Raw genomic sequence first — 27,109 nt, 5'->3', positions numbered from 1 at the left:
GGGAATTCCATGGGCCTTTTCCTGCCTTATCTTCAGTTAGCTCATTCAGGTCAAGCAACCTGTGGAGATAGCAACTGGTAATGTCATCTCTGGGGCCACTAAAATCAGGGCTTCTCTCTGCACACTCTGACCCTGTAACTTAAAAGGCAAGGAGGATATTGATGCAACATGCTTCCTTTTTTCCTCAGAAAAAAGTCGTGATATTGTCTCTCTCTAAAGTAATCTCTCTGCTAATTTATAACTGTGAATACAGTAAAACTTACTTGATAAAAGCTTTATCAGCTTTATCAGGACAGTCCTTAAAACAATTTTTGTCTAAATCATCACATTGTCTTTATATCCAACCTCTCTAGTAATCTTTTCTAAATACATTACAAACACTTTCTGTGGTTCTTCTACTTTATGACACCATATTTTAAACAGAATATTATTTCATCAAAATAAGCTGATTTAAAGGGAAATTAAACCAAAACTGACATTATGAAATAAGACCAAAGTAAGTTAAAATTAATTGGTAACAGATATGCAGTATAACAGTCTATCTGGGCAGCAGAGAAAGCTATGGGGAGAAGTTAGTTTTGCTTTCCTCTTTACAGAACAAATGCAGAAATAAGCTTTGAAAAGTATGTTTTTCCTGAAAAGGCTATGATGGCCCTTTGGCTGCTGAATAATGGTCTCTATAAAATCCACATTACACTCTTTGTACTTAGTCATTAAAAATTAGTTCTGCAGAACACTCAATACTTCATTTCTAACTCTTTTGGTTTCTACACAAAACTGGCATATGAAAGCTCAGGAAAACCTTCACAAAGAACTCTTGCTGTTCTATTATCACGCAAGACAAAAGAGGAAATATGTCAACTTTTTGGATAGTTGCCACAGAATGTGTTGGATACCCAAAACTTTACACATTTACTCTAACAACACCAAGCAGTTGGTGTTCATCTGTATAAATAAAATAATTTCTCTCCAAAAAGCAGACCTGCTGTTCAAAGCTCTTTGGATGTTGTGACAAAGGAGCTTGTTTCATGCTTGCAAAACAGAATGAGACTCTGAATTAACAAAACACACGTGTAGAGCCACACATGGTGTTAGCTATACCATAAACCTGATGATGTGTAGAGGTAGCCTGGATTAGCAAAACATTCCCAGTCAGAAAATTGCTCTGGTATGATTTACTAGCAGCTAAAGTAGCTCTCAAGTGGGAGGCAGTACAGTCTGGAGAGTAATACCATTGAAAAATAAAAACGTCAGAAGAACAGATCTTTAATTTCTGGCTCCAGCACTAACTGTCTGACATCTGATCAATCACTTCCCTTCTCTCTACTTCAAATTCCTTAAAACTGATCAGAGATTTAATTTTTTTAAAAATTGTATTTAAATTGACAGGTAAAAAACTGTAGACAACTCTGGAGCAAGTTCAGACAAGAGGCATGTGAGAGCTGGAGCAGGAGGCTACGACAGTTTGGGTTGGTCAGCCTGGAGAAGAGGGGAGCTCTTAAGAGCTTTAGGTGCTTTAGGAGTACCTAAAAAGCAGGCCTATAGGAAGACTGGAGGTGACCTTTTTACAAGGGCACGTAGAGGGGAATGTCATTAAATGGAAATTGGTTAGGTTTATATTAGATACACGGAATAAATTCTTTACTGTAGATATATGAGACATTGGCCTAGGTTACCCTGAGAAGCTGTGAATGCCCCATTCCTGGAAATTCTAAAGTCAAGGTTGGATGGGGCTTTTACCAATCTGCTCTAATACAAAGTATCCCTGCCCATAGGGGAGGGAGGTTTGGAATTAGATGATCTTTAAGGTCCATTCCAATTCAAACAATTCTATGATTCTATGAAATCAGAATATCATTATTATAAAGCAGAAAAGCATCTTAACACATGATCAGACTTTTACAAAGCTTTTTTACCATTTAGAATCCCAGAATCCCAGAATTGTTAGGGTTGGAAGAGACTTCTGGAGATCATCCAGTCCAATCCTCCTGTCAAAGTAGGGTTACCTGGAGCAGGTGACACAGGAACATGTTCCAGTGGAGTGTAAATGTCTCCAGAGAGGGAGATTCCATGATCTCCCTGTGCAGCCTGTTCCAGTGCTATGAAATCTCAATGCAAAGAAGTTATTCCTCATGTTGAAGTGGAATTTCTTGTATTTTGGTTTATGGCCATTGGCCCTTGCTGGTTCTTGGGCACCACTGAAAAGAGTCTGGCACCATCCTCTTGGCACTGGCCTTTGAGATATTTATATTCACTAATGAGGTCCCCTCTCAGTCTTCTCTGGAATAAAAAGGCTCAGCTCCTGCAGTCTCTCCTCATAAGAGAGATGCTCCAGACCCTCTGCAGTACTTCCTTGTCTTTCCTATACTGAGTGGCCCAGAACTGAACACAGCACCACAGATGTGGGCAAATAGAGGGGCAGGACCACCTTCCTCAACCTGTTGGCCACATTCTCCTCAATGCACCCAAGATCTCATTGGCCCTCCTTGCCACAAGGGTACACTACCAGCTCGTGGTCAACTTGTCATCCACCAAGACTTCCAGAAATGTCGCATGAAATCCAAAAAGCTGTGTGGCCAAAAGCACTGACAGTCGAAGACATTTCCAGACCACTGACTCTCATCAACTTAACTAATTGCATCAGTTCAGAATGCCTCTGCCACGTCCCATAAAGGCTAGTTAAGCTGAAGATGAAACAATGACAGGAAAAAGGTGTCACAGGCTTTATTTATTTCATAGCATCTTACTACTCATGAGATACACCTTACAAGCTAAAGAATGCAGCCCTAAGTTCACTCTCCGGGCCCATAGAGGCTTGAAGCATTTGATACCTGCTCAAACTGCTGCTGTTATTGCAGACACTGCTGGCTGCCTCAGCTGTCTCAAATAAGAGAGCCTAGGGAGAAGCAGAACGCTATGGCTCATTATTTTTGAACAGTCACAAGGAATATCTTGATGTAAGGAAGTCTATTCCCCTTTAGCCATCCTGATTAACCCAATGCCATATATGATACTCAGGCATCGTTTATGCCTTGGCCCAAGCTTACTCTTTCCTACTGCTTGCTTCTTTTCTACCCCCTTCTTTCTTCCTCGACCTTCCCCCCCACGCCATTCCAGCCCCACAGTGCACTCACTACTATTAAAATCAGTTTGGGGTCTTAATCTACAAAATTTACTTCTAGTCTGTCACACTAAATATGTTTCCTGATGAGCTAATGAAAAGTTGCTGCAGAGAACATTATTTCTGGTGTCTTCCACCAGACGTGAACTGCTTAGCTAATGTATAAACGTGTAACAAAGAATAATACACCCCCCATAAAGCCCCAACAATCCATAAAACTGATACACACATCAAATAGAGGAGGATGACACAGAGTAAGAAGTGCGGGCTTTTCTAAGAAAAGATAAGAAGGGACTGAACAGCAAAACAGATCTTTTGCCAATGACAGTTTGGACTTCTAAATTTCCTGCTTCCTATAAGTAACTGTAACTAACTGGCTCTCCAAAGCAGGAAAATTTAGGGAAGCATTTTTCTGCTGCAAAAAATTGAAATACACTATAGATATTAGAGTATTCAGAATGAAACTAATTTAAAGAAAAATGCATTATTTTTTATTTTATATAGGATCCCAGTAAGAGTGCTCTAAATAAACAGCAAAAGACTGCATATAGGCGTAAAGATTACACATGGTTTTAGGACACTATATCACTGACTAACATGGGACTGCAGAGTGGTACTCTGCCACAGACAATCACAGGGATTTTCTTTGGAAGGCAGCCCTGAAGATTATCCAGTCCAAGTTCCACCTCAAAAATGACACAAAGTCCAACCCCAGGCTGGTTGAATCACCGCTCTGTCCTTTCCTCTGTATCATGCCTGTATGCTGGCTGAACACCAACAAGCATCCCCCCTGTGCACCACTTACAGACAAAACCATGACAGTACCTGCTTGGAAGGAAGAGGTGAACTGGGGGCCTATTTCCTTCTCAATGTGTGAAATGCTTGACACTTAAGAGTAACAAGGAACTGCAGATCTGGAATCACACCCCTGTGGCTGCAGGGTACATACTGAAGATGTATGTGATGTACCTTTGGCACACAGTGAATCACACCAGTTCCAGGGCAGCAAGAGGGAAGCATAACTCAGTAACGTGCCTGATGCTGATCTAGCTCTGAATGGTTTAAACATACTTTTGTGTTTTGACTGAAAGTATCTACAGGTCTGGGATGCTGCCTCTTTTAAAAAAAGGCACATGGATGAAGAATTCCAACCTTTGCTATACAGATAAGGCCTTATCTATATAGCCAAAGAAGAAACAAGCTACTAACCTGTTCATAATTTCAATGTTTACCATCTGGGAAATACTGCTTTCTGCACCACCTTTACCTTACAACACTTTACCAGATGCCTCACAATGCTCCCTTCCTCACTACAAACTCAATTCTTACTGTGTTGGCCATCTGCTTTGATCTATGTCCACACGGGCCTTCTGCCTATTTTTTTAATGCTCATTTTTCACTACTTTACCTCGTGATCAGTATGGCTGCATCAACCGAAGTCATGTCTTCTCCCCAGCTTGTCGACATTTCTAAGTGTATATCATTCTTCTTGCCAAATTCTTCGTGTTGCCATTTACAAAAGCTTTCCAGCATTTTTTCACCATGATGCCCAATATACATATCTGCCTGGAAATAAAAAACAATTAATGTTACTAAAATTAGAGTTCTGTAAATAGAATTTGGAACCTTTTTTGACTGAGCTAGCAAAAATATTCTGCTTTTTATGGCATAATATGTCCATGGCAAAACAACTCAAACTTCAGGTGCAGAGGCCAACTTCCTCATGTTAAAGACATAATGAAGACAGTGCATTGAGAGTGTAGATGCATCTGTTCACTCAAACTCTAGTCATATTTATTTGCTGATTTCTCATTATCCATGGTAAGAAAAAGTATAATGATGTTAAGATTCAGAATTTGAACATGAAAAGAGATTACTCCAACTGCTGAGAGGAACTGTGGAAAGAAATACTTATTAACTGAAAAATTATAATATTTTAGATTAGAACTATTGGTAAGGGAATCCCATTTCCTTATGAACTAAGTGCTATATCAGCTTTTGTTTATCTAGGGATTAGACAACAAAGAGCATCAGTTCTTCTACAATCCAATGGATTTAAAGAAGATTATTTTTCTATTGAGATATGTGAATGCACAAAAAGCAGAGCAGAAGCAGATTTTGCAAAGATCTACCTGGTTTTCACACGGAAACTTTGACTGACTTTTAATTCCAAGCACAGAAAAGTCTCAATACATGCAGCACATATATTAGGAGAAGGTTAATCTTTACTGGGGCTGCTCAGCAGTACAAACACTAAATAATATACAAAAGCTAACCAAGGAAATTTTTTAGCCGTTTCAGCTCATGAATATTGCAAGCTTTTACAGAGCAACAAGCTAAGTAGCATTACCCTCTACAGGCTAAGACAAATGTCATAAATACCTACTGGAGTCTCATGAAGAAGGACAAGTTTAGTCACCCGAAGATTTACTTGTAATCCTAGACTCTTGTGTTGGAAAAGATTAAAAACCTAAGAGAGATTAAAAAACAACAAATAAAAATATGAACTTGTATTGCACGTACACTAAATACAAATAACAGAACCCCAAAGAACCTCAAAAGCTCTCATATTCTACTGTGACTTTTATTTTCTGTAATATGAACAGAACATTAAGATAATGTACTGTGTTGGTATTCTGAAGTGAAAACAGAGCTTAGACAATATTCTTTCTGGGAACATAAATAAAGACCTTTTCTTCTCAATGGCCACCACAATCACTTTATAAACTGTGGCCTGTTTCTCCAAATGTTTACACACACATTTAATACTGTTCACATGAAAATTTATATTCAGTTAAATCCATGATCTTGGACCAAGTGGTCTGAGCCAACATCCAACTGTCTAATTCTTCCTATCATTCAGAATAGTTAAAGCTCATATTCATTTTTCAGCTTACACTCCTTCTTTAGAATAATCTTTCCTTGTATATTACAGGTGCTATTTTTCACTGCTTTATGCACCAAATGAGTGCACTGCAGCTCCAGACAGAACTGGAAGGGAATGCAATTGTCCACGTTCATTACTCTTTTTTTTTTTCCACCACTACTGATCACATAAACCTTTTCATAACAATGTCATGTCTTCGTAACAAGCACAGGTCACCAGAAACTATGCAATATCCCAACCTTTCCAACAACACCATGGGCTTCTGACCAAAAAGCCATCTTGTTGTCTCATTTCCAAGCTTCCCTGAGAGGTATGACCAGACAGCACAGACAAGCCTGCAGCACCATGGTTTTCTGCTGCAAAACATATGGACTAAGTGTTGACAGCCTGCTGATGGTCCTGCTCTGGCTGTGCCTTACAGGTGTTCAGCCAGAATCAGGAGAAGGAGAAATGAAATCGGCTGATTTTCATTCATTCATTCCGGCGGTTGGCAGGCTGGCATTGTTGGCAAATCATCAATATTAGTTTTAAATTTCCTACCATGTTTAAGATGGTCAGAATAAATCTTCTGGCAGCATCTGTTCCATGATACGAAACCATAGCTGGATCTGCCACCACAACAGTTTCTATGTTGTACTCCTGAGGTAACTTGTAAGAGTATCGCTTTCCTCTTCCACTTTCTGACGCTTTTTGAGTCTTGGATTTTCTTTTATCTGTAAACCAAAACAGTGCTTGAGAAACCCATCCTTCAAACTACTCCTGCAGTACTTTTTAGGATTTGTTACCCTTGGTTATGTTATAACTCTCATTATGTGGATAGCAATAGCTTAATAGTAATATTAATAGTAATATGGATAGTAATATGGACTTCAATACATTATGCTTATTTGCCACTGCCAATACTAAGGCTCATGCTGAAGGTCTCTACCATGTATAAATATCAGCTCATATCAAAAAAACCCAGAACTTTTTATCCATTTTTTCAAGTAAAGTCAGAAAGATTATTTGCATCCTTTCAACTGATATATTTATAAAAAAAAATATGTGTCTCCGGTTTTGTGGGAGAAAACTGAACTCATGTTAGGACTGAAGGAAAACCAGTCACACTGACATTGCAAAATTTTTGTCTGTCCATCTTCATAAATCACAGAGAAAATATCTTGATGTAATTATATCTTAGCGTACAAGACAACAAATACAGATTTGTCACAGAATCATGTATTTGATGAATACATGCAACAATTCTGTGATATGAGAAGAGGAAGGAATATTTCAGATGAATGACAGAGAATGACATAGGTTTGTTAGAAAGAAAGAAGTGCATTTTTACTGACATGACTTCAAAATCAGTCCTCCTGTCATTATAAGCAGCTGAAGCAAAGTAAGAAAAACCAAACCGTGGAAACAGGCCTCCAAATCTACAGAAAGCTACAAGTTGAAAACATGTTATGTTTATGTTTACGTTGAGGTTATTAATTGCATTCATTTTCAGTTTCCCCTCCAAAAACCCAGCAAAATCTCCATTATTGCTACAATACATTTGAAGCCCCCCTGCCCAATTACACAAAAACTGTCAAGCCTGAAGGTGGTCAGATTTACGAACAGCAGTTAGCAATGCCATTTTAAATAACCTAATTTAAAACAAAATGCAAAATTAAACTCCTTGTTGTAATGGACAAATTTTGTTAGATCCTCTTGAGAGGATGTAAAACTTCTGGGACTGATCTCATTGAAACCAAGTACAGTTTTTTCAGCATCCACAATGGAATATCAGGCTCTCTGTTTACCTAAAAAAAGCGATGTTTGATATGACAATTGTATTCTGGAAACAATCAAATATTCAGAGATTTTGAGGAAACGTTTTGTAATTAACCAATCTCATCTCTAATAGGAAGGTTCCTGCAGTGTATTTTAAAATACATGACCACTCTACAAAAAATAAGTCACTCTTCAGGACAGTGCTAAAAAATGAACTCACAAAGTCAATTAATTCACAAATTAAATTTAAAATATAAAATACCAATGGAAGAAGGATCTGTGATTTAAATAAACGTGTAATATAGATTTTATATAAATACAATGTAGATACATATTTTGCAATGTAATATGTTTAAATTAGGCACACTTTAAAAATGCTGTCTATCCTTCTCTGTATCATTTGTAAAAGATTATATATGTGAAGGATTTAGTCCATCCCACTACATATGAGAAGGTCTAACCGATGCCTCTACAAGTGGTGACAGTGTAAGTACTGCTAACACATTTATTAAAAGAAAAAAAGTATGTATTCTCCAGAAATAAATGTTTGATGTTTGATGACCTAGAATTAGAAACAGCTTACAAATTTAGGCTATCTAAATCTAAAGTCGCTTATTTTGATCCTTCAGACACTTGCTTAGCCTTATAACTTTTGCTACACTGTAGCCTGACTCATGTTTGCTAACTGAGGATCTATAGCCTAGTTTATAAAACATTATGTGTGTTTTTATCGCTCTTTTGAGGATAACTTCTAATGAAACCTCAGTGTTAGTATTTGTGCCAAAAAAACCACTTCCTATAAGCTATACAACTATGGCTTGCCATACAAACATCTAATGCTGCTAGGATAAGTTATAGATCTAAGTTTAAAAAGTAAACCCATGTGGGTTAAAAAACGTCTCTTATGACCCACCTGGTCAATATGCCTTCCTCCTAGGCACAGTGCAGTTTCCAGCAACAGTTTATTCACTGTTCACTTCTTTGTAAAAGACAGCAGCTAGTAATTGAAAACTTTAAATTTAATCTTAGCATGTAAGAGAATTCTCTTAACACATCTCTCTAAAAGTTATGGCTAGCAGCGCACTTCTATTCAGAACTGACAGTCCACAATAAAATACACCATTGTGCTAAACACTAAGAACACTGTGGTCCCATAAACTGTTGAAACCTCTGTCTTTTGGGATTGTAGTGGATGAGAAGACTACACAGCTCTGTAGACAAGCTGTCTGCCCATCATTTGCCTTAGATATCTCTCCCACTAACAAGCCAATGAACAATCTGTTCTTGGCCAGTCAACCTTTTACAAATTGCTGGCAGAAATCCCCATCACGAGATCTCATTTATCTGAAAATTGTAGCTCTTTCCTAAGAACTTTAAATAAATGGAATTAGTAATTTTGGTACTACTTGTATTCGAATAACTGCCACAACTGCTTCCAGATAACAAGCGAAACAGGCTTTAGGCAAAAAACTCTTGCTTCTTTACATACTCATAAATAAGTAAAAATTACAAAGAACTATTCATTATTGAAGGCAAAGTATGTAAGAGACAAAAACTGCTGCAAAAGACCCAGCTACACCACTAATGCATGTGCTAACAAGATTAAAGATGAATACATTGATCTTAAAAATTTAACTACATTGCCAAAATAAAAAATAAATTCTATAGGAGGATTCTGTGCAATAAGACTTCTGGTTTGTGCAACTATGGAAAAAAAGAAGATTCTATATCCATATATTTTTTAAACTCAGTTGACTGAAAAGGAAAGCTAGGAATACTGCAATACTTCAGCAAGAAGGCTAAAAATACTGCAGCAAGTACATTTGACATAAAATAGGCAATTAAGAGAAAACAAGCAGAAATGTTAAAAAAACAATAACCCCACCCCCAAAAAATCTAGAGATTTTAAAATCCAGCTACTATAATCACAGGTTACATAAAGTATCTGAGCCAACATTAAGAAGAGGCTGTGACTACAGGAGTCGGGGACACCTTCAAATCCTCAGGCACAAAAGCATTTCCTGAGTGTATGCACATGCAGCCCAGACTACAGAGGAATCACCATCACTCCCCAGGGGGTAACCTAGTCATACGGAAATTGCAGTATTCTGCCTACTAGGGAATATTCAGGAGCTTAAGAAGCCACGAGCTATGCCTCCACTATAATTTGAATAGGGATTTAAATACTTTCCTACAGAGTGACAACATTTTCCTGACCCAAGGAGTAGAAATAAATATCTCAAGTAGCACCAGTCTCCATTTTATGCAATCTCATAGATCCATGACCAAGATTGTTTGCACATTTTATTGCATGACTATCACATAGAAATGGGCTGTGAAGCAAGCTCTCCCAGCTGTGTTGCTCAGTCTACATCCCATAAAGTAAAACTTCTGCTTTTGATTCAGTGATACTTAGCAGGCTTTTCTCGACAATATTACATCATTCTAAGAGGAAAAACACACTTGTATCTCAAGACAGTATATTGTTTAATGCCAGAATTAAGAAGGAGAAGAGGAATCTTCCAATCTCACAAATTCAGAGGGGATTCAAAATTCACATTTACAGTATACTGGCTAAGAGATTTTTTTTTTCCCAATGTACCCCATGCCTTGACCATGAGTTCAGTTCACTGTGCAAACAACTTCAGTTTGGAACAAGTGCTTCAGAGCACGTAGGAAAAAAAAACCCTTAGCTTCCCAATGTGGTCCTTTGCTCTAATTACAACTGCTTCTCTCACATTTTTTTCTATAACACACTTCTGCACTCGTTTATTTTAAAGGTTGCATGGGCCATGTGCTAAAGAAAGGTGTGGACTGTAAGGTCTGTCTACAGACAGACCTGAGCAACTGGCCCAGGTACATAAATAAATCATAGACACTTTCAACAAAAGGATATACATGCACACTGTCGACAATCAAGAAAGCATCTGCTTCTTCAGTATGATTCTCTCCCTCGCCTAATTAATAAGAAAACCACCCCATTCACAAAAACAAGTTCTTTGTTCTCTCCAAACAACTTTGGCTGTGCAGCAACTTTCAATCAAGCCTTCAATGGCAATGGACAACAAACAATACCTTCTTTGATTGCCTCTGCTGGTTCTCCATGAAAAGCTATTATTCCCAATAGTGATCCTTCAACACCTCCAGCACAGACATTCATTCCTTCTGATAATTACAATTCATCACCGGCAACGCACATTTGCTTGATAGGTAGCCAGCCTTTGAGATCAATTTGGAACAAAACCAGCAACAGAAATACCTGTCTCTATTCTGACACACAAGCACTGTAGAAGCAAGAGATATGGTTGTAAGATAGGACCATAATGCTGAGAAGTTGCTGTGTTACTAAGGTTGTAGTTGCTCTATTTCACAGTTACACCTCTATCTCAGACTATCTCAGAGCCCCACATACTCATCTGCTTTATTTTTGTTTAATTGATCTACTTAGCTTATTATTTGACTTAGAATTCTGAAACACTTACATTAAGGCTTTTATTTTTATGCTTCTATTCACCTTTAAGGCTACCATGTGTGTAGCATATGTCTGTAGCATGAATTATTTTGGTGATGTTAACTAAATTCATGTCACACCAACAAATTGCTCTCAGCACAGACAGAGCTTTTAAGCATATAACTTACTGCACTCCCTTTTAGTAAAATAACCCGTAGCAGTAGAGTGAGGGACTGTTCTTGCTAGAACAACAGCACTAGTTAGCAGCTATTTATACTCCCTGGCAATAACGTTGTGTCAGAAGATGCTACTCAGTTATGCACAGCTCGAGCTATTTTGAAATTTTAAAGCTGGTAGTAGTTGTAATGAAACTTCCTTCAAGCAGATATTTGATTCTCTGTTGACAGATTATGTATGAAGAATCAGAGCTTTGAGTGTAAGATTATTACAAAAGAGTAAACTGACTTTCCCATTTTAGAGCATAAGAGAAAGTGAAAGGATATTTGATAATGAACATGACGGAAGAATAATGTCCTTACAAACAAGTTTGCATCTTTACTCATTTTCAAACCCATCACTTGTTTTCTACTTCGTCAGATACTCCTCCCCCCGTTTTGCAGTGCATAAACCATGCATACTTTTCATTTTTTTCTTTCTTATTCCCATACACATAAAGGCATGCATGCTCTAATTCACTTTTCTCTAATAGGGAGGAATAAACAACTTTACTTAATGTGAATAACTTTTGTTAATATAGTAAATTGAACTTTCAGATAAGCAGCATGAATGTAATACAATGCCTAGAAGAGTAATATAAAGCCAGCTGGAGGAAGTTATGTGTCATTTTTTTCATCCCACTTTGATCAAAAAGAGCCTTGCTTTGCTAATTTATCTTTGATTTCAAACTCTGGATGGATGCCTAACTAAAAAAACAATGCTTCCAAAATGGAAAAAAAACAAACACCACAAAACCTGTCACATTTATTTTGTAACTATACAAAGTGGAGAGAGCAGTATAAAAGTTCAGGAAGGATCAGAGAGCCATGGAAAAGTTTTGGATGAAAATGATCTCTAGAAGGCAGCTAGTCCAACCTCCTACTCAAGTCAGGCCAAGTGTCAGAGTATGATCAGCTTTCTTAGAGCCATTTCTAGACATGCTCTATGAACACCTGAGGATGTGGACTCAATAGCCTCTCCAGGCAACCTCTTCCAGTGCAAAGCATTCTTGTAGAGATTTTATTTTCCTTATGGAAATTGAAATTTCCTTGAACACAAGTTACAACTGTTGTCTGTCACAGCATACCTCTAAGGAATGTCTGGCTTCATCTTCCCTCTGCAGACCCTTAGGCTCCAGACAACTGCAGCTGCATCCTTCCTTTATCTTTCCTTACCTGCTTGAAATAACTTTGTTCTTTCTGCCTCATCCCAAATGTCATATAATCCAGACTCCTAACCATTTCAGTGCACTTCTGCCATTTTCTTTGCATTTTTGCCAGGATCTCACTTACACATGAAAAAGAAGCCAAAAAATGTGCACTCATTCTGGTTTATTTCCTAAGAGAAAAATAATTTTTCACAACAACATCAGAAATACCCTCAGCTCATGCTGAGGAAAAAGGACTGACACGTCCTCCATCCTTTGAAGAATGACAGCTGATGATGAAGCAGAAAAAACAAAACACCATCTTGCACAAAAGCGATTTTTCCCTTCTCCACTGAAAACTATGAAGTCATCACTATGTACCAAACTTCTGCTGAAATCCTTCTTCAACAACTTGTCCTACCTGCCATTGAGGAAGATGCATTAGGATTGCTTCATACACATCTTCTAAGTGTCATTTATAGAACAAGAACATTTATAAAAACCACTTCAGACAAATGACAAATTCGGAAGTTCAAGATTAAAAAAAAAAAAACAGGAAGAACTCTTTAACTTTGTTTTAAAACAGAAAATTAAGTACAAGAATTGTACATAGGGAGTGATTAAGCAGCTCTGATGACACAGAGAGGCAAGAAACAGATTTTAATTATCAAGTTGAAATTAAAAAATGCCCTAAAGATATCTACTTTCAAATATAAATGCATATTAAGAAGCAGTGCCTATCCCTAACGCACAATTCCCTCTCCCAACAAGTGAGAGGAAGCCGTAGCAGCTTTAGCATGCCGTCTCAAGAGCCCACCCTAGGGTACTGCTACAAGAACGATCAGTTTTGCTTCTGTCAAGGCTCTTTTGTAACTCCTATCTACTTTTCGAAAAAATATATTTGCTACATTGAAACCTTTCAGTGAGATTTTTACATTACCTGTAACAACACCACAGTACTGATTCTGAGAAGGTGGCTTTTCAGAAATTTTCTCCTCTATGGACCTTTTTCGTCTGTACACCCTGTGTGCATGTCCTGTCACAGCCAAAGTGCGATTGAGTGGCTCAATAAATATGAAGTCCTCATTAATCTGTATAAACCCCATCTGCAAAGGAAAACAAAAGGAACATATAAGGTAAGAATTTATTACATTGTGCACAGTTCTGCAGGACAAAAAAACCCCACAACACTTTATTTAAGAAATCACTTTGTTTTAGTAACCTTATGAGCAAAGTGAGTACCTTTGTATTTTACAAGTTTTCTGCTTAAATAAACTAGAATAAATTTCATTTATTTCAGCTGAGTCTGGGTGGGTGGGTGGCTAGGTGCCAGTAGCATATGCACAGTAAAAGATATGGAATGTTAAAAGTTTACTTTGGGAGACCCAGGGGGTCATTTATATATGTACAGCATGTACAGAAAAGTCCATACACTGGTTTTATTATTTATTATTGTCACATTTTTAGATAACTATATTTAATGAAATAACAGGAACATCGTAAGGCATATGAATATACACTGAACAAACGTGAAGGTGGAAAAGAAATCTTGTGGCACTCTTTTTACTCTTTTTCAAACTAAAAGAACCCAAAACTATTTAAAACCGGCAGAAATCCCTCCTAGGTTTCCAGCAGTTACACCAGAAAAATATTTGAATACAGCCGTTTAGTTGGTTAACTCTTCCCCTGTCCCAACATATTTATACACACAAACACACTTGAAAAGTTAACACACCAGATGCACATCTAATATTACAAGAGTGTAGCCAAAGCTTAAAAAAAAGAATACTATAAAACACACTTATATAAATACCACACAAATAAAACTCAGTTCAAACTGCCAAGCTGCCAATACATACAAGTTCCTATCAAGAGTAAAGCTGGAGACAGCAAGGTTTTGTGGAGGATTTTTCCCCACATCAGCATGACTGACAGTCCTCATCCTCTAAACTTAAAAAAATCTATGGTACTGTTATGCTGCATAGAGAAAACAGTGTGATATATCTGGCTAAGAGAAGCAGAGAGCTCTTCTCTATCTTTGTATGTAGCATCAATGGAAAGAAACAGAAAATAATTTTGTTTCTTCTGGAATCATGTACATGCCATTATTACATTGGCTATCCTGGCTGACAGATGAATAAACCATCCAAAAATATTCTGACCCAAGGAAGAAAACAAAATCAAAATTTTTGAGTGGTACAAAACACAATTTCTTTCAAACACAATACTTTTGAAAGAAAAAATCCAACAATCTTTCTGCACAATCACATGAAATAAATGTGAATATGCACATTTAATTTTTCAATCAGGTACAATAGCTAAGGAATGCTGAACAGATGTCGAAAGGTCATCATTAACACTGCATATAAACACAAATGTATCTGGGGGTTTGGCTGTTCCTTTTCCCTTTTGTACTTACTTTTCAGGTACAGTTCAGTGGAAGCTTTAAATGTCACACACTAGAAAATAAGCTAGTTATCTATTGCTAAGTACTTTCTGTACACCTACAAGATAACATTTCTTGAAAAGTGTATCTTTAAAAATGCTAGTTTTATGCAACAATTAACTAGTCTTATATAAACTACAAATGATGTAAAATTAATTTTTATTTAAAAGCATAATTCTCAACTACTAGTAAAATCATTTTCTAGTGACATCATTTTCATTTGATTTTTATGTCTAATGCTGAATTTCACTCAGGCAGAGATTATTTTACTTTTTAAAAGAATTATTTAGCATATGAAAGATGTTGATAAACTGAATATAGAAGAGGAATAGCAGCCCATTAGGTGGTGCTGCAAGTATCTCCTGTCCACCAACAAAAAGCAAGGCCTTCGTCCCTCCTGAACTGACTCAATCACAGAACATTCGTGACATCTCTTCTATCTCCATTCTCTTCGTTGCAAAATGAAACCAGGGCTATAGGATGATGCTCATCAGATTGCCACCGTTCATTAGACATTCTGAAAAACTGTGCTGGGACTGACATTTAATGTTTCCTTTCAGCTCCCTGCATAAACTGAAGTTTAATTAATTGGTAGAGAAATTCAAAATTTATTCCCTGTCTCCCGAGTCAGAACTTAGAGAACTGAACAGGGAAATAAAGTTAGATATATGCAAATGGGTAATTTTCAGACAAATGTGTATAACTAAATAATCTCGGATGGCATTTTGACTGCTTCTGGAAAAAAACAAAACAAAACAAAAACAAAAACAAAAAACGCACAATAAAAAATCATTATTTCTCCAACTTTTGGATAATTTCACAGGTAGAAAGTGGTAGGTGAAGTTGTAGCTTTGTTAACCATGCCCTGATATTTCCATAAGCATTACAAATGGAGTTAAGATCTTTTTTGATGAAGTAAACACAGAAAGCACAGAAGTCAGAGCATGCATTAAAGCATTTCAGTTTCAGCATTTTCAGATATTGAATGCCAGGGCCAATTACAGCCTTTAGACAAAACTGTTCAAACAGCAAAACTTCCATGCTACGAAAATGCACAGCGAAACAAAGATTATAAAGACAGAAATGCAAAACCCTAATATCCATCTGGGACAGAACTGTGAGTTCTGACTAACTGACACATCTTCCAACAGTTTCATGTGAAAAAATCCTACTGCTCACAGCTGCAATTGAAAAGCCTACCAGGATGCTGGACTTATCTCATGTAAAGGTAACATAGCATGCCACTCTTTCCCCAACTTTATCACGTTTCTTACATTAAAAAAACCCCACAAACTTAAATGTAGTACAACACTCAGTAGATTTCAAGCCCAGCCCGATCTCATTTGGCAAAAAAATCCTCAAATTTTGTGGCTATTGATGAACACTATACTTGTATTTTACTTACTTTATGCAGTAAAGAGAGACCTTAAGTATTGGGCAAACTTCAGCAGATGGGCCAATAAAACCTTACTTGTAGAAAATTAACTTTGGATAGTGGGAAACCAAGACAAATGAAAACAACACCTTTGCCCAGCACACTGAGTGGCACAGGGCAGGTGGGAACAGCAGGTGTGGTCAGCATGTCAGAGTTTCTCCCTGCTGCAGCCAACTCTCCACTGTCTTGTGAAGCAAATGCACACAGTGAGCAAGGACAGGCTGAACAAGATTCCTCCTGCTCCCAACATACTGCCCAAGGCACATATCAATGGGAAAAATGCATTCCTACCAGACCCAGAAAATGTACATATTATTTAGTACACTTGTTGCATTCATCAGCACCAAAATATTAATATCACATTTGCAGTATAAAAATTAAAGGTTATCTTCACTGTACCATGAAAAAAAACAAATTGTCTTTACAAGTGCAATATTTACTTGTTTTGAAATATAATCTTTGCACTATTTGTCAAATGTCCCAAAACTGAGGATCAATTGCTGAGTAAATGGGCAAAATCTTTAATTTGTATGTCAGTATCCCCCTCCGAAGGTTTTTCTCCACAATTTTAACAATCCATATTTAATTTACTATCTTGACTATAACAATTCTATCAGAACCTGACCTGAGCTGAAATACAATAAAAAGTCTCCAGCTCTTACTAATAAAAATAATAAAGCAAGTTCAAATAACTTTTTTAACTGTGTAAACAACAATGTAAGAACTTGATAAGCTGTTTTTATTCAAATGCACTACCACTTTCCATCTGTAAGAACCTTAATTGCTAAAGGCTGAAGAAACATAAACTTGATGATCTCAAAAGTATTTTCCAACTTAATTAATTCTACAATACACACCAAATGTAACTGCAAACAAAATATATAAAATGTACCATTTCTAAGCACTCTAATTTTTTAAGTGTCTTTTCTAGTAAAAGCACAAATGTGCTTCCTAAATTCATGGTGGTGTTTTAATGTCAGCTATTCGGTCACTGCACTGCTATCAGCAATGAAATTTATGAACCAGACAGGTGTCCCTCCAAGGGCCAGAGCTCTCTATGCAGTGCTGGTCATCAGGTTCAAGTGACCACTTCTTCTACACGCCAACCACTCTTTGCTCTTCTGGTTGCAAATGCCAGACAGCTGTTGACTCTTGGACCTTACACTGCCACAAAGTTCCCTGGTTCAGCTTGTACCACTACTTTCAGAAATGTCAGTGCAGTCTCAACTACTGCATACTTGACCTTCGCCTGTCAGAAGAATATTTGTAGAACCAAATCAAAACTCGTAAAATGCTGACATTATGTGTTTCCTCCTCCATTCTCTCCCTTTCTCTCCCATTCCCCAAGAAGCTCTTGTCCACTTTCTGGTTGACTAATCTAAAAGATCAGAAACACCTGAACTTAAGAAGCATCTGTGACACGGAAAAGCACACCCCAACACATGAAAAGACTGAAAGACTGTGTATTCTATGAAAAAAATAAAAACCCAGAAGAAAAGACCGCTTCATATCAGTCATCTGGAGTTCTCTAATACTGATTGTAGCACCCAGTATTAACACAGCCTATGTACATTTTTCAGAATAAATGTCACTGTCTTGGGGGAAGCACCAGCGCAGAGAACAGCTGGCTCTAGCAACTTACCTAGCACAATGGAACCTCTGCTTTCTCTCAAAATCCTAAAAAGCCATTTAATCTTCTTATTCTAGCAGGAAAATCAAACATATTAAAATATATTTGTACATCATTTATGAGTTGTAGCTTTGCTTATAAATTTCACTTGACTACTGAAACGAACTCAGCTAAACTCAACACACTAAGTCAAGCCAAATTCTCTCCTTGCGTTGAAATATGCAAAATACGCAGCATATTTAATTATTTTCATTATACAACCATAATTGTTACTGCTTAGGTCCTGTAGTATTGGAAAAATAATGAAGAAGACCCAATGTAGAATATACAACGCTCATTACCTCTGTATTTTAATGTCTTAGATTCACACATCAAGTACTGTCCCCTAAGCATTTCAGCTTTTGTAAAATAGAGATTTTCTTACACTTATTCTTACAACACAAATTTTTTGTCAGACAACATTTCTTTTCACATTTCCTTGCTGCTACTGTTAAATAAAGTAGTTTCAATAGAACTGCTGCTTTATTGTTTTACTATCCTTATTTGAAATGTTTCACATTTTTATCTTTTAACATTTGGAAATCTTTCCAATTTTACAACTTTATTGATTCATGGTTATTAGTTTAGATCCATCTGATCCATTGCTTTCCTTCTGAGCCAGGCCAGCTTTCCAAGGTCTCTTGATACTCACTCTGAAGTTTTTATAAAAGGTAATCAAACTGTATTGAAGTTTCTACCAGGTGATGACAAATACACCAGCCTTCGACTGCTGCTTGATGAAAGAGGCTTTATTACAACTCTGAGATTAGCTTAGCTGGTTAGAGTCAGGTGCTAATAGCACCAAAGTTTGTGAGTTCAACCTCCATATGGGCCACTCACTTAAGAGGTGGACTTGATCCTTGTGGGTCCTTTCCAATTCGGAATATTCTGTTATGTAATTATCCTTGCAATCACAAATGAATTCCTCTCTCTGAACATCAGCATACAGAACTGCAAGCCACATTTCAGCTGTCATTTCACTGCAAATTTGTGAAATGAGAATAAATTTTCTATATCTTCACTTAACATCGTTCAACTACATACACTTGATGGTTCCTAATGATCCTGTGATCAACAAACACACAATCTTTTCTTCCTCCTGTCTCTGTCAGCTAATTCACAAGTCTATAAGGCAAATCTATAAATTTATAAAACTAGTAAGTCACAAATAGAGGAAATTTACCTTTGGTCTGGCTACATTTGTTTCTGACTTTAACTCCAGCTCATATAAAGCACCTAAACTAGGTTTTTCATGACTACATCTTATAGGGACTAACCCTTCCAGCAATAAAGGAGTTTACTTCCTTTGAAAATACTCCATCATCTAAAACATTGCCTTCTCCCCACATTAATACAAACAACAGTCACACTGAAAACCAAGTAAAATTTACTGGAACTCTTTCTCTCACTCTGCCAGTTAAATTTGTGAGAGTTGGACTTTAGAGCAATCATAGGAAGTTACACCAAAGGTACATCTTCCACGGAAAGCCAGACAGCTTTACATGGAGAATGAAGTCTTTAAGAAATGGGAAAGCACAGAACAACAGACAAACATACAATAGGATGACCATAGGTAACACAATTCCTGCACTTTGCTATTTCCAATTTATTATTTATGGTTATGGTTATACTTGACCATAGTATGGTAGGGTTTTATAAAAATATCTTTTTGCATCTCAATTTTCTAGCTCTACCTAATTCTATGTGCTAGTCTTTGGAGCTACTTATTTATCCTAAGGCATAAGGCAAGTAATATGATACAGTTGTGAAAACTGTTTCACCTAAGTAATGTGCCCACAAGTTCATTACAACATCATGTATGCTTTCACAGGTTTTCCTTTAAAAAAAGAAAAAAAAAAGGCAAATTTTAAGAAGTTTACTGAAATCAAACATATGTTGCTATTTTCACAGACTTATTGCTTCAACAGCACTTTGTAAATGGACTCCACTGTACGCTCTTATTTTGGCAGCAATTATCCTGAAGTATAGTTTAGATGTAGTTTGCTTCAGTCAAATTAGTTGTGTAAAAACACTGAAACGGCCTCAATTTTTAAACACAGAATTCATCTCAAACCCTTTAGAATCTTGCAGTGAGAAGACACAGAATTGTTTAAGCATACATAAAAATTTTCAAAATCACTAAGGCACCATAACTCCAATTTCACAAAGCTAAATTAAGATAAATAGACACTGATGTTGACTGAAACCCTATAGTTCTTATGATGACCTGTTCTGGAAAAGCTACACAAAACTTATAAACGACTACTACCCTACACAGAGTGCCCCATGAACTGTATTTGCATAAGCTGTTCTTTCTCGCCGAAGATACAAGACTAATCTTTTCCAGTTTGAGGCAGCTGAAGCATCTTTAATAACACTCCATTGAAAACTACTTCCACAAGGTAATTCTACTTTCAAATGCTTAAAACAGAAAAGTAATAAACATGAAACACAAACTCCTAAAGCTAAATGTACCATTTCTCTTGAATAGCCTATTTTTCTAAAAAACAGATGGCAACCAAACCAAACCAAAACATCTAGCTGCAGATAACTTTATCACAAGGTGTCACAGGAAGATAATACTGTTATGCATGATATGCACATACAGGATATGCAATGGTAACCTACAGGGAATTTAAAATTTGGGGGCTTGAAGAGGTATGATCAGACAAAGAATGAAATATATGAGCCAGATAAAAGCACAGAGAACAGCAAAAGCCAACAAGAATCCCAGTATCTTCATTAAAGCCATACAATGACAGACACGTGGGTCCCATGGAGATACCAATAATTCATGTGACTTCATTTTAGTGCCATCCAAAAAAAGAAAAAAAATATATAGAATATATGCAAAAGTATGTATTTATGAAAAGTTATCAGAAGGAACTTCATGAAATTAATCTAGGATGAATGCTAAGCCTAGCTCCAGCCTCTGGGACAGATCCACACCTGGCACTACAGACTTCACATTACAGGGATGAACGGATGGCAAGATCTGCTAAAATGGTCCTGGGGTTCCTTGAGGGCAGTAGGTCCACACCATAAAATCATACTTGTCTGTGATGTTTTACTAAGTTGTTTATCAGTTGTCCTGATCTCTAAATTCTAGTCCAACTCTATAATTTTATTCTGTCTTTGGTTTAAGTTTTGAATTCTCCCCTTGTTCTGCCATTGACATAAAATCTAAATTTTGCCAAGATACTTATGTATTCTTAACTAGCATTCGTTTGGGGATTATATATGTATATGCTGAATACTGAAAATCTGAGCTACACTTTAAAAATTTGACATAAATCACAATTTAAAGCCTACTTTTCAATTGCAACATCTACAAAACAAAGAACTGCAGTTGCATGGTAACATGTAAGAATATTTGAAAAAAGCATAAACACTCTAAATGTTTTTTTTCCTGTTACACTGTTGCACAGCTAAAATTACTGTGGAAATAAATATATATTTTTACAAAGTTGCAAATATCAAGATCCTCGATACACAGCTATAGAATACATCTACATCTACATTACATCTGCAAATCTATCAAGTGTTTAGGTTCCAAAGTCTTTCAAAGAGGAGGCAAAGGAAAAGGGAGAGAAGCTACAGAATACAGAGATGGTCTGGAAATTTGAGCTTGCAATACATGAACTTCCATTTTCCTTCACTTAAACGGTTTCATGTTCAATCAAGAAAAGTATTCCACAATTATATCTTTACCATCATAAATCCAAAACTATTGACACTTGAAGATTTACACTTAGCAACTACAAACTAAGAAGTGCAGACAGGCCTGTTCTTATTTCTTTTCTTTATCCAGCATTCTGGACGTTTATGAAGTACAGAAAGCTTACTACTCCCAGCACAGGTAACTTAATTTATAAAATTTTAAAACCAAATCAGCATTTCTGATCCAAGTGCCACAAGGTATCATTGAAATAAAACTCAATATATGTGACTGTAAACTTAAAGCCTGTTTTCAAGACACATAGGAATAATGACACACTGAAAATAACGATTTTTAAACTGACTTAAATTGAAAAACTATTTAATTCATTTGCTACAGGCAGCTATACAAAGGATTGACTTATACTATTAAGAAAAAAAGAGCTATTGGCAAGTCAGACTTCATCAGCGGTGCAGCAATTTAATGTTCAGAATAGCCATAATTGCACATAAGGCACACCCTGTAATCCTTGAGAAAATAAATACAATGCTTTCATCCTTAGAGGCCAAAAACAATGCATATTTTATAGCAACCACGACTATGTCACAAATACAACAATATGTGCCAACTCACCATTTTGTAAGTTAATGATCTCTTTCTGATAATTTCTCCCTTCACTCAGTAGCTTCTACCCTATCTTAGAAGGCCGAACTGATCTGTAAAACTAACTAGATCTTAGAGTTACTCCTCTCTCTCATGTAGTTTTGGGTTCTATTACAGAACAGAAGCTCCAAGGAAGGGCTAGAAAGCCTTAAAGGCTGATAGGGTAGTTCAGCAACAAAAGATGAATTCTTAAATCATAGAATGGTTTGGGTCGGGAAGAACCTTAAAGATCATGTCTTTCCAAGGCCCCTCTCATGGGCAGCCCTTGGGCACCTTGCACTGGACCAGGATGCTCAAAGACCATCCACCAGGTATGGCAAACTCCTTCAGCACCTCACCATCTTCTGAGTAAAGAACTTAGTCTTAATTTCTAATTTAAACCCTTATTCAGTTTATAAGGCTTATCTCATCACTCTAAGACCTTGCAAAAAGTCCCTCTCCAGCTCTTTTCTAGGCCTACAATCAAATCAGAAGAGACCTTCTCAATTCCAGAATGCTAAAAGAGAAGACAAAGGTGGCTGTTGTTCTCACCATGATGATGACCCTCCATCAGCTCTGGGCAATATATGCTTAATAAAGCAAGATAGAGTATTCTGTCCTAGCTGTCTAAACACTGAGATTTAGATTTGATTGGATACTGATTTAGATAAATGACAGTGTTTTGATAGTAAATATAAAGTTATTTCACATAAATAGGGTTCTGAATTTATGTTATGTAGCAAAATCCATTGCCTATAACTTTACAAAATTATTTAAAAATAATAATTTATGCATTGACCTAGAGCTCCTAAAGAGAAGACAACTAGAAGGCAATGTCTGTGCAAAAATTTAAAATTGCCCACCTAACTTATTCCTCTTCACTTGCGTTAAAAAAATCACTATTACTGTCTCAGAAATAATTAAAATTCTATTAAAAGAGCACAGAAGATTTCTATACTCACAACTCTAAATTATCATCTACAGACAGAAACTTTTTTTTTAAAGAAAGATCTTTCAGTGGTCTCCCAGCATCTTGGTTTTCAGGTTTCATATTTTGATCTGTACTTATGAGGGCTACAGAATTAGTTTCTCATTTTTCTCAGTTCTCATTTTCATGTAGGCATATGTTCCAAGAAGCTGGAAGTAATAAAAAGGCCATGTCTTCAGTTTGGTTCATTAAAAACACAATGATCAGAGCTGACTGTGGTCCAAGCACAGTTTCCACATGAACAAAAAAAACTAACCACCATTACAAAAGGAAGCATTAACCAACTGCTAAGGCTGCTAAACCTAAGGAAAAAATAAAAAATATCAACTGCTTGCATACTATGGACAAAGATCTTCTTTTTGCCCCCTGCACAATCCTGTATTAAATATACATTTTATGTGGTTGCATGACTTCATCTCCATTGTTGGTGCATGCACCAACTGACAAATGAATAAAAATGCTTCCTGTCTGTTGCCTGAAATGTTCTGAAAAGCTTTACTTTATTTTGCTTCAAGATGTTGGGGCAATATGTTCAACCAACCAGAGATGACTAATATAGGTCAATAAAACAAACTACAATCAAAATGAAAAGCAAAATACAATTATATTTGAACCAGCCTGACACAACCCTTTACTTGCAGAATTCGAAGAACTGACAAAAAATCCATTTTTAAAACAGCCACCTAACCTGCAAATTGTGTCTATGATGTTGTCCTAACTAAGCCATGATGTTAACAATCATTTGGTTTTGTTCACCAAGTACATGCTATATAAAATGGAACACAACCACTGACTTACTGTTTAAAAAAATAAAACTCACAAACCCAGCCATAACTCCTTTCCAGAATAAATACAAGAGCTTCTATAAAGTGAGCCAGGATTTTAAAAACTTTATTCCATAAAACTTAAGTTAAAAATTCTTTACAATGAGCTGGTTTAGTGATATTTCAGATTACTTATTTCACAACAACGTTTGAGTAGTTATTAACACTGTCCAAGAAAGACTGTTTGCACAGCTAAACATGACTAGTTATAGAAAAAGCAACACCTATGGAAACATATCACCTAAGGGAAAAATCCTTGCAATGAAAGACTCAGTGCTCATAAAGATGTTCCTTTAGAACATTTTGGTGTAATATGAGTAACTTCAGCAATTCTTGTGGTAAGACTAAAAACCACTCTTTTGGAGTATGAATCAAAGTGCTATACCTTTAGCTAATGAAACAACATTAAATCCATTTCTTTAGAGCAAAATATCCCATCAGAATCTGAAATGGTATTTTATGGTAGAAAAATTTAATAATACACAACGATGAGCACTAAGCATTCTATACCTAGTCCCATCCAGGAGGTTAAACAGGAAATATCAACAACCATAATCTGTATTAGATAAAACACCTAGACTAGCACCAAGAAGACCAATCCAAGGGATCCAAGTTAAAATTGATTCATCCATGTAAAACACTTAAATAGTGCATACCAATGAGTTACCATTGTTCAAATCCATGTGCTTTCATGGTAGCCACAGAAGGATTTGGCACAGTTCCAAAATCCACCCATGACTGTCCACAGAGAAATTTAATCTCTGCTAATCCTTACTGAAATATCCATCCACAACTCCATTATCTTGGGTTTATTCTGACAGAGAGGCAGAACTCCTCCTATTATTCCTATTATTAAATATTATTTAATTCAAGGCAACACTCCATGAAACTCAGTTTTGTTCAAATCTGTAATTTGCCAAAATTACTAACTGTGGAAAACAGTAATTCAAGAAAGGAAAATAAAATAAATTTCTAGATATAGAACTACAATTCAACAAATAAAGTTAGTCTTTCTATAAAATAAAGTTATGCTTAGGGCTTTTATATCTCTATCTAGAATTACATTAATCCAAACCAAACAGCTTTAAGAGAAATAAACAAGACTCCCACAACATTGTTTTAAAAAGTTGAAAATACATAGAATTTATATTCCTCTATGACTCCTAACTGAAATTCTTTCCTTTTTGTCTAAATTACGCAGTTTTTTGCTTTTAACTTCTAAACCTAGATCCTACTTTCCCTTTTTGAGGGAAAAAAATATCAATTTACCTTTTCTTGCACAAAGAAATTAAAGCTCTGCTACCCTTAGGAAAGAAGGTACAGTATCTAATTATTTTTCAAGAACTGTTATTTAAACTAAGAGAAGAAATACAAACTTGGATGAAGGTTTTTTTCCTTTTAAGTTAGAGAGATTGATTTTATGTGCGTAAGAACACAAACGGTGATCAAAATGGAGCTTTGACATTACCATTTTTATCCAACTACCATTGGTCTGACTGGTCACTTTTAAACAAAGTTGCTTATATGAAATAAGCAAAAGATTTATTACCCATCATAAAACACATAGGAAAGGAATTATTTCCTTCCATTATTTCCAAAGCAAATTGTTTAGTATAGGAAGCAAAAAAAACAAAAAAAAAAACAAAACCCCATAAACCAAACCTAAAGAGACATCCAAGAAATGTGGTGTTTTTATTATGCTTCCTTAGACAGGTTACTACAGAAGAAACATGTAATCAGACAGAAAAAGGGAAACATGCTAGGATTGTCAGCCAGAAACTGGAAAACTAAGTTTTTTATATGCCTAATTGCATCAATTTTACTCTATACACCCACTTCCACTTCCAACTCCTTCAGTACCCTCGTGTGCTTCTAAACAAATATCTGAAGTGAGGTCCATTGATGTCACAATGAGACAAAAGAGATTGGCAATCTCTTATTTAGACACAAAATCACCTAAGTAACTTCCTGTCTCCTAACTAACAAGATTGCCAATTCTCAGGTTTCAAAAGGTGTGCAAATTGGAAGTTTCATACACTGTTTACAACAGAAACACATACAGAGAGCTTCATGTTTAAGAGTATTTTTCAAAAGAAAATTAAGTAAGACCATAACTAAATAATAAGAGAATATGAGTCCCTTATGATGTCCCCTTTATCTCCTGTCTCCCAGTTCCAGAAGAAAACCAACTTCATACAATACATGCCTTGAAGCAAAGTTACAAGTTACATCTGTGTTTTCAGGGTTATAATCCAATTGCCAGGCTCATCAGACAAAATCAAAAAAATCCAACCAACCAACCAACCAACCAACCAACCAACGACAACAACAACAACAAACCCAAGCAAAAAAAAAAAAGCACATCTGAAGCACAGTTCAACATTTTATGTAAAATATGGATTACTATAATGGCTGTAGCCATCACTTGGGCACTTCTCCCACCCAGCATCCCCTGAAGCCTAGAGGGACATAACAGGGCATTTACTTTGTACTGAAGCATAAAAAGTTGTCCCCAGACGAATTAACAGCATGTGCAGAAATATCTGTATTTCCCTTAACTTGCTGCTATCTAAATAAGCTTGCCCTGACTTGACCCAGTTACACTTCTGACATCTAATGAGAACATAAGGTAGCACAGCTGAGATCATAAAACAAGCATATGCAATTGCTGGAAGATAATCACACAGAAACTAAATCACTTCACAAGTCAGTTTTGGGCACATTTTTACATTTTTGGATGCAAAACTCATTCAGAAAATAATTCTGACTGAAGTACTGGTAGACCCAAGAAAAACATTCAACAGCACAGGCTTCCAAAAAACTTTTACTTCTATTCACTTACGTGCAGATGTATGTATTATTAGCAG

The 27,109-nt window shown here is 36.4% G+C and overlaps 1 protein-coding gene across 3 annotated transcripts in view; it reads right to left on the bottom strand.

Annotated features, from left to right (window-relative positions):
- The window catches only part of ADAMTS19 (ADAM metallopeptidase with thrombospondin type 1 motif 19), a 128,277-nt gene that overhangs the window by 90,664 nt on the left and 10,504 nt on the right, over window positions 1-27,109 (bottom strand). For all 3 annotated transcript variants that reach the window (XM_088156597.1, XM_088156596.1, XM_088156595.1), the window contains 4 exons: window positions 13,521-13,686; window positions 6,549-6,721; window positions 5,508-5,591; window positions 4,530-4,687 (listed from right to left, as the gene is read on the bottom strand). In XM_088156597.1, coding sequence (XP_088012723.1) covers window positions 4,530-4,687; window positions 5,508-5,591; window positions 6,549-6,721; window positions 13,521-13,686 — 581 coding nt within the window. The remainder of the gene's footprint in view (window positions 1-4,529; window positions 4,688-5,507; window positions 5,592-6,548; window positions 6,722-13,520; window positions 13,687-27,109) is intronic.

This window comes from Sturnus vulgaris, chromosome Z, assembly GCF_052056855.1.
Source record: "Sturnus vulgaris isolate bStuVul1 chromosome Z, bStuVul1.hap1, whole genome shotgun sequence".
NCBI classification, from domain to species: Eukaryota; Metazoa; Chordata; class Aves; order Passeriformes; family Sturnidae; genus Sturnus; species Sturnus vulgaris.
Note: the sequence above shows the minus strand (reverse complement) of the source record. Positions and strands in the feature narration are given on the sequence as shown.